This window comes from Ananas comosus, linkage group 3 (assembly GCF_001540865.1).
Source record: "Ananas comosus cultivar F153 linkage group 3, ASM154086v1, whole genome shotgun sequence".
In the NCBI taxonomy this organism is placed as follows: Eukaryota; Viridiplantae; Streptophyta; class Magnoliopsida; order Poales; family Bromeliaceae; genus Ananas; species Ananas comosus.
Window position 1 is genome coordinate 15,381,522 of NC_033623.1, and position 9,308 is coordinate 15,390,829.

The 9,308-nt window shown below is 34.3% G+C and overlaps 1 protein-coding gene across 2 annotated transcripts; it reads left to right on the top strand.

Moving 5' to 3' along the window:
- LOC109708004 (probable WRKY transcription factor 12) lies at positions 6,623-8,899 on the top strand. 2 transcript variants are annotated; one of them, XM_020229561.1, is made up of 4 exons: positions 6,623-7,080; positions 7,160-7,233; positions 7,325-7,489; positions 8,484-8,899. In XM_020229561.1, exons 1-4 carry the CDS (start codon positions 6,871-6,873, stop codon positions 8,641-8,643), a joined length of 609 nt encoding a protein of 202 aa, XP_020085150.1. In that variant the 5' UTR covers positions 6,623-6,870; the 3' UTR covers positions 8,644-8,899. The 2 variants fall into 2 exon arrangements, with proteins under 2 accessions (XP_020085150.1, XP_020085149.1); XM_020229560.1 differs by having other exon boundaries at positions 6,627-7,080; positions 8,481-8,899.

Below are 9,308 nucleotides of genomic sequence, written 5' to 3' on the forward strand. Positions count from 1 at the left end.
TTATATATGTGTTTTAACCAAAAATATGATTCGTCATCTTCTTCCAACCAAGTGAAAATCTGTTCATGTTTTCATTGCAGTAAATTTCTGCGAACCCAGCACCACCTTGGACTTACCCTTGTGTTTGTCCTTTGTAAATATGTTCTCGGGGTCGGGGTGGGCTGTTGTTGCTGTTGGGGTGTTTTCTTGCGTTTTGTAAGTTGGTGAGCCCCGCAAGCTGATGACGGTGACGGTGACGATGACGATGTGGTGCGCAAGGGATAATTATTAATGAGAATGGATAATCAATCGACTCGGCATGATCATGATGCTGATCAATCAGCTAAGCGATTTGATGTTGTGGGTAAACAACCATTCGCAACATCCTTCACTCTCGTCCTCTAGCGAAGCTCAGCAGAGCCTGCCAAATTTGCCCGCCTGCATCATGTGAGCATAAGATTTTGCGAGGATACGAATAGCACTTTTCCCAGGCAAGTTGGGGGGCCCACCGAGGCCTACTGTCCCCCGCGATGGAGTGCCCAATCAGAATTCGGAACGCGCGCACGAGACAAGCAATGAGGGCGCCTCCAAATGGGGCGGACCTACAATTACAAAATCTCGTCATCATGAGACATCCGAAGACAAAGATCTTTGGCGGGAAAGATATACTATTATCGATAGCGTCAAATATTTAGCACTACCGAGTTTTTCGCTGTTAAATTTAGTTCTATAACTATTTTTATCCGTTAGATTATATCATTTAACCAACAACTCATTCAACTCTAGAGGGCCCACATCATCCTAATCGTATATATTTTCACCCAAAAATCGAAAATCTAATAACACTAATAACTTGGTGCTATTAATAGCATTTCAACATAGTTCTATATTTTGGTGGGGGAGGGGGAGGGGGAGGGGGAGAGGGGGAGGGTTGGTTCGGGGTTAAGGAAAAACTAGTTATTCCAGAGATAGAGTTAAGTCCAGTGTTAAGGTGGGATTATAATATTTTTGTGTTTGGTTGAGAATTGGAGTTAGTCCAGGATTAAAGAAAATAGTATTTGGTTGGAGTAAATAGGATACGAAAGATAATGGGCAAAATAGTATTTTGTTTGGTTGGAATAGCGGGATAGGGTGGGGTTAGCAAGGGTTAGCTAACCCCACCCCCCTAAAATCATATTTGAGAATAAAATCGGGATTAAGAGGTTATCTCACCCCTTAACTCCGAATCAAACACAAGCGTATAAATTGACAACAGAGTCTATTTATATATGTATATAAAACTCTTGTAGTCTGGCTCATGGGACCAGTTCGTAGAGGAGGGTTGACACTACAGCAGGTGTATATACTACATAGTACGTTCCTTCCAACTCTTTTCTCTCCTTATTCATGCCAAAATCTTAGTGGGTTTTAGCCCTATACTCTTATGAGTATGATCGCATTCGTACTCATAAGTAGTTTTTGATGATAGAGCTTCCGAATCGACGATCTAGATCGTTGAATATTATCTAGAGCATTTACAACTTCTATAAATCAAATTTTATAATTTTTCGATATCATTTACTTTACGATCAAAAGTTCATGAAATTGACCATTTTTAATAGCCGGTATGTGATACTTGCTAGTTTAACGTTGTAAAAGAATTAGAATAGCTTGAATTTTTTATAGAAAATTCTATTCATTACCTAGATAAAGATCAATAACCCCGATCTTAAATTGAAGGATCCGATCATCCATTTTTAGGACGTCGTTCGATTTTGACCGTTCATTTTATATCCGCTTGATGGACTTTATAATGACTTCGAAAAATTACGAAATTTATTTTCTAAAAGTTTCAAATACTCTAAATCATGTTTAACGGTGTGGATCGTCAATTCAGAAGCCCCAACATTGAAAACTACTTATGAGCACGAAAGGCTCTATACTCATAAAGAGTATAGTAGCCATACTATATATATATTGGCCTTTTGTTTCACATTTTTGTTTTGCTCTTTGGTTTAAATGAAACATGCTATATATGTGTTTCTTTCTTATATATATGTATATTTGTTTCGTTTCCTTCTTTTAATTGATTGGTGCTGCATGTAGCTAGTATGCAGAACATAGAGACCTAAAAATGTGGATTAAAAAAAAAGGAAAAAAAATTTTGCACCACTACATTACAACATTCATCCCAAAAGAAAAAACACACAAAAAAAAAAAACCCAAAGCAGATGCTATATGCCTTTTGACACACGCCATCATAAAAAGCTGCAGCATTTGGATTTTTTTTTTTTTGTTTTGTTTTGTTTTTGCGGTTCTCTACAGAGATGAAATAGTTTCAACTTTTGAGATCATTTAAGGTCCTTGACATATCACCTACCAAAATGAAAGTGATTGACCCCAGAAATTAAAGATGGTGCGAGGAGAAGTATACATATGATTTGACAATCCAGCACAAGTTGATGAGGAAATGCCAAAGTAGTGCAACAATTAATGGCCCCCTTTTAGTGTTTTCTTCATTATTAGCATTTACCTGAATTATTTTAAACAGCTAAACATTTCAATCTCTAGCCAGATATATATTAAAAACCTACATTTAATTAACCTTTTTAATTAATGTCTATATTTTTAGCACTTCAACTCCTTTTTTGTCACGGTTGGTATTTTTAAGTATTATTAAATACTTAACTATAAGAGATATAATACTGAAAGAATGTTAATCCCTAATGGAACAAACATTAATAGGTTAAATGAATTTATGCGTCAGAAGGGCAAAGCACGAATATATAGCTGCTGTTTTAAGAGGTGGATGTTGTTACCCAAAAATTTTTGTATTAAATCGTGATTCAGCTACCTATATGATCTATGTACCTTCATTTCGTTGTCTCCTAAGCTGTTTTACTACTTTTGCTAGATAATTCCTGAATTAATATAGATAAGATAAGCTGAAACATCAAGCAATATATACATCTTGATGTATATGTTTCATTGCACCTAACATATATACATATATGCTACATAGAGTATCTACAACAATCCGATGTCGAAAGACACGGCTCGAGTTTGATAGTTGAACAGTGAAGAGAAGGAAAAGGAAGAGCTAAGATATATGCAGATATTTTGTGGCGCCTTTAGGACTAGGATTTTTGTTTTTTTATTGTGAAGGAACTGTTTATCGATTCTTAAAGCACCATACATGCACTAATGCTTTCATATCAAGAATCAGGCCATATAAACCTCTTTGAAAAAAATTTTCTAAATACATCAGTTGTACATATTCTGGTAGTAAATATGGGCTACTAAGGTCTTAAAGGTTTAAAGGTCGAGTCCAACTTGTGAGAATATGGGTCAAAACTCATATATCTCCACCAACAAGGAGAAAAGAAAATTGTAAGGTTTAACTCCTAGCTAATAAACATCTTCTGGAGATTTAACAACAATATATGTCCCTACTGATGATCCCTTTGAACTTTATCCTCATCCCTTACTTTTGTTATTGAATGACAAAAAAACAATCACTTATTTACAAGAGATCTATTCTATTACTAGCATGTACAGCAAGACGCATGTTAAGGGCATGCTGTGCCTAGCCGTATGTTAGTTGTACTATTGTTTGATAAAGTGTTGTTTAAAATTTTTTGGCATGCAATTTTTCTTGTGACAGAAATAAAAGCTCTTAATAGAGACCATATTTAATTTGATGCTCGGAACTCACTGGTTCAAACTTTCTACGGCAATACAAGTTTACATATAACTAAAAGTGATCAAACTAATTTGAAAGCAGAAACAAAAGTAAGGCCAAATAAGCTTGCACTAATGGTCAAAATGAAGGTAAGGAACAGTAAATTCACAACCTGTGAAAATTTGAAGGGGCTATATATATTTCACCTGAGAGCTAGATACTTTTAAGAAGCTGAAGAGAGAGAGAGAGAGAGAGAGAGAGCTATTTGGAGAGGGGGAATGGGGGGTGTCACGATGGTTTGCTCAGTAGGGCGGTCGAGTGGGAAGGAGCATGGATGGGAATGCGATTTGGAAGGATTCGGAAAAGCTCATCATCTTTTTCACGAATTAAACAAACAAATTGAAAAGCAACAAGAAGAACAGCAGCAGATAAGTTTATGAGGAGCATCGATTGGCCCCCACACTTTTCCAGTTTACATATGCACTCATTCTTCAGAGGAATATAGATTTTTTTCTCTCTGCAACTATGCTGATGTGATAATGATGCTTCTGTTTGAGTCATAATGGCTTTGCCAATGAGAATGACAATGAAAGCAACAACTGCAGTAAAAGTAAGAGAGAGAGAGAGAGAGAGATTAAGAGATGTATATATCTATTACCAAATACATATATAAAGAGCTGCAGATGTTGCTTTTCTTTTTCTCTTTTCTGAAATAGATGTTCTCATTGTCTCTTCTTGTTTTATATACATTCTTAATTAGTTAGCTGCAGATGTTCTAGTTGTCTGTTTTGCTTTCTTTAGTTACTGTTCTTGTTTTGTATATTTAATAATTAGTTTTTTTCAGCTCACAATTTCTACTTTTAGATATTAATATCCAGCATATATTTTGGTACTGTGGATACTGTAGAAGATATATAAAAAGAAAAGAAGCGCTTTGCTATGTTTGGGTCAAGGACACTGTTATCTTGAAGATTCTGAAGTTTCCCATGCATATGTCGCAATAATAGAACATGATGAGACTACTTGAGACCAATATAGCAAAGGTTTTTTTTTGTGATTATTTTCCAATCATGATCTTAACATAATTTAGAGAACTTCTCTCTTCTTTTTTTCTTTTTGGTGAATAAAAAATTTGACAATATCCTTCATCTAAGCATCAAAGTGTCTCCCCACCTCAAGTCGAACCTCATGAGATCTTACCCGTTACCTTATCATAACTTATCACTGGAAATTTTATTGGTTTGGCTAATTTATATAGCCCAAATAATAATACATTATTAACAAGCAGCTATGTACGGGTTTTGTAAAAGAGAAGTAAAACTTAGGTCAAACTAGCTATTACGTACATATAGGATCAAAATTGGTTATATATAAAGAAACGCGTGACCTTTCCATCATGAGATCTGCAACCAATGTATATAGAAATAGAAACATTAAATTAATCTTGTTTCTCTTTTTGTGCGCGTGAGAGGGATAGAGGGGAGCTCGTGGATCTCTGAAACAATCAGTTTGAGTGCATGCAGAGACAGCGAGCACTAATATAAATGTGTTCAGTCCCAGTTGTACGTTGATGCTAATGATCGAATAAGACAAACCGGGTTGCAATTTTCTTGTAGGAATGTAATGGAATTCCATTGTTCATAACAGCTTTAATTTCTTTCTTTCCTCTTCATTTTATTACTCTCTCCTAGTAAAATTCTCTCTAATATATAGTACAAACTACCGACCGTCTCTAGAGCAAGTGGCAAAGGGCTTGGTGGTTGGTTGGTATTCGAGACCCAAGTTCGAATCCTAGTTGATTCACATTTCTAGCTAAGTTTATTTCTAAATGAAATAAACGAACCGGGCAGCGTGCTACTTATCTCTCAAAAAAAAAAAATATAGTACAAACTATATATATAGTACTATTAGTATTAGATTTAGGCCCGCCTTAGTAATGTGTCGGCTAAAATTACTATATATTTTTACATACTCTGAAAGTCTCTGAATATCTAAGAGTACTTTTAATCTTTTTTTCTTACGTGGCTATATGTTTCTTCTGTGATGGTTACAACTGCAATTTTCTAGTATCGGAGAAGGGAGAATTATAAGTACATTTAAATTTTTGGGGCTGCATTTAATTAGTTACCATATTACCAAACTAGCTCTTACTTCATATTACCAAACTAGCACTTGGCAAAAATAGCTAACTAATAATGGATTTCAAACGTAAATACCATATGTTCGGTTTATCACAAAAATTGTTTGCATGTGCTTTTGTACTCATGCATTATGGTATTCGGAAGATATATAACTTTGATAATTTAGCTCAAGTTTCTTATTAGCGTAAGCATATTAATACAGGGCATATATAGAGAAGATCAATGTTCGAGTTCGACTACATTTCTTGTTACCATCATATTGAAGAGCAGATTTAAAGGGGCCCGAATAATTGAAATTGAATATAATGAGGATCTCCGCATTCAAGTTTTTATTTAGATAAGCAAACTAATTAATTAATACATGGTAGAAAAGATTTTGCAGTTTAATTGGCTACATTTCATGTTTAGTTTCAAGGTCATTATTTCCATCGTTTTATTTCTTGAATAATTAAAGATGAACATAACAATACAATAAAAGAACTAAAAATGGGCAAAAGAGAGAGACTTATTAAGACACATTCTGTTTCTTTTTGCTGTCAAATCTAGCTCATCTATACACTTCTACTTTTTACAACAAAAAACCAAAGAGACCTACAGTTTTCAGAGTATATATATATGTGTGAATCAGTAAAAAATTCTTATAATAAAAGTGTAGACACATCAACAATATAAAGACAATATTTTCTTAACAAATAAAAGCCACACCACATCAATATTGAAACAAAAGAACCAGTAATAATTGTTAACATTTGGTAAGATCATGAAATGGCAACTACAGGTAGAAACGCTAATCAGTAGACAAGTACTAGCCACCACCCACTGTGCATGTCTTCTCTGAATGACCCCCACAATGTGCACCAGGAGACTCACCCAATCACATCTTAGTTATATAGCACCTCCATGATTTCCCATTCCTTTGAAATTAATATACAGCTGCGTACGTATAGTTCATACCCCATATATGATGTATAGAAGAAGAATACATACAAACCATTGCCTATATATGGAGGAATACTAAGTATGATATATATATATATATATATATAAAAGAGGAGGGATAATAAATACTACAAAGTAGCTACTTTGGCTATGGAGGGAAGTGATCAAGGAGTCGGTGTTCCGAGTTTCTATGTGCTCGAAGTTAATCCTCCTCCGCTTCCGACCCAGATGCAGGAAGTGGAGTTCCCCCAACCAGTAGAGCATGTTCCGACGCACGGCGGTCGTGCAAATCCGTCGCCGATTTCCGGTTATTCTTTTCAGAACTCCGCCGACTTCAGTATAAGTGAGAAGCCCCAAGAGGTATGGTGTTACTATGAGTTTCAAAATTGTAAAGAAGTTGCACCTCTTTAATTTGTATAAATATGTAATGATTGTACAGGTGGGAACATCTTTAGAACCAAAAGATGGGAATGATCAGATAATTAGCTCCAGTAAGGATGGTGCTAATTCATGGTGGGCATATAATTTATCTTTTCCTTTCATCTATCTTAATTCCGGCCATTGTACTACATGTATATATAAGGTTTTATTTTTGTTGAAGCAGGTGGAAGAGGTCGGCGACGACGGAGAAGAGCAAGATGAAGGTGAGGAGGAAGATGAGGGAGCCAAGGTTTTGCTTCCAAACTAGAAGTGATGTTGATGTGTTAGATGATGGATACAAGTGGAGGAAATATGGGCAAAAGGTTGTCAAGAATAGCCTACATCCAAGGTATAGTAATTAAACAACTGCTAATCAAGTTCCTGCATGTTTTCCTTTTTCTTCTTAATTTTCCTGAGGAGAATTAATTAAAAAAAAAAAAAGAAGCAAAGGAAGAAGAAGAATGTTGTCACTTCTTCAAATTAATCATATTCTGATACACACAATTAGTTTTATACATATTGTTTTTCCTCATGACTTATTCACAAGTGAAGAGGCCTGTTTAGAAAAAAAAAAAAAACGAAAAATTGGGTGGAGAAATGCATGCATGAGTATTTAGGTCTGCATATGTTAGATGGTGTACAATGAAAAAAGAAAAAAGAAAGAAAGTGACAAGCTTGTGAATATATATTTACACATAAAGAGGAATTGGAGACATGCATTAATTAGCTTAGGAAGTTAAACAAAATTCAAGACTCAGTACAATCACTCATACCAATCGATCTCATAAAGGAAAAATGGTCAAGGAGCTGCATTGTCATGACTAGCTAAGCATGATTTTTCACTACCCTTTAGCTTCTTAGCAGTCCATGGTTAATTTGATACCACTGCATGAAATGTGTCTACAAAATGAAGGAATTTAGTTTTTCAATTGTATGAGAAAATATGAGTTCACATTAGTAATTAGAGAGATACTAGGTCTACAACCTATTTTGGATTGTAATCTTTTTTTTTTTTTTTTTTTTTTTTTTTTTTTTTTTTTTTTTTTAGAGATAGGTAGCACGCTACCCGCTTCGTTTTTTCCAACTCTTTTAATCCAAATAAGCTGCATTATATATGGCAGTTCTTATCTCTTATTGTACATAAATAAATGGGCATATTTTAAGATTATTATAATTGCATAAAAATGTATAACATGTGATTATAACATGATGCAGTAAATTAAAATAAGCTTTTTATCAAGTTTCGCTATGGTTAGTTTCTTTTCAACTAATAAGAGAGTACATTTCATAGAGTAATATATGATTATTTCTTCACTTCATATTATTTATTTTTTTGACAGAAGTTATTATCGCTGCACCCACACTAATTGCCGTGTGAAGAAAAGAGTCGAACGATTATCAGAGGATTGTCGTATGGTTATCACGACGTATGAGGGAAGACACACACATTCTCCATGCGACGACACGAACTCATCTGAGCACAACTGTTTTAGCTCATTTTGACCACTTAATATGGATTGTATTGATCGTGTGCAGTGTTGCGAAATCTATAGGACAAATTAAATAAATGTGCTATTTATAAGGTTTATCAAAGAGAACTATATTAATTTGGAAAATTTAGATGAGAGGATGTGTGCTTTAGTATTTCCATTTACTCTTTTTCCTGCTCTATGACTCCTATGTAATTAAATATATAGCAGGTCACTTTTCGTCGGTTGAATTTGTAAGAAAAATATGTCTCAATATTTTTTTATTTTTGTACTGGTTCACAGTATTCAAACAATATATACTCATGCTATAATTCTGTACGTATGCTAAATATAGCATTCCATGATCCTCCTCGATGAAATTAACACAAGTTTTATTATGTATTAGAAGATTCAAACAACTGGTTCATGCATGCTACCAAATTGGTGCTAATTATTATGACTGTTTTAATTAACTAATTATTTTGTTGAGTAATATATGTCATATTCTTTAACGTTTACTTAATGCATGTGATTCACTGTAAAAGTTGTCAAAGATGTAAAATTCGGAAATGCAAAATGGTGAAGCCATGAAGAGACAGTTTTGCTTCAAATAAGTGCTTAGTTTTTCATAATTAAGAGCATTAACATGCAGTACATTATATATGTATTGTTCTATTTTCTTCTAACGTACATTCAACA

What these genes read in the sequence shown, in the direction of transcription:
- LOC109708004 (XM_020229560.1), top strand. Translation starts at nt 6,871, where the DNA reads ATGGAGGGAAGTGATCAAGGAGTCGGTGTTCCGAGTTTCTATGTGCTC. An exon ending in TAAGTGAGAAGCCCCAAGAG is followed by an intron (nt 7,081 to 7,159) that starts GTATGGTGTTAC and finishes ATGATTGTACAG; the next exon opens with GTGGGAACATCTTTAGAACC. An exon ending in AAGGATGGTGCTAATTCATG is followed by an intron (nt 7,234 to 7,324) that starts GTGGGCATATAA and finishes TTGTTGAAGCAG; the next exon opens with GTGGAAGAGGTCGGCGACGA.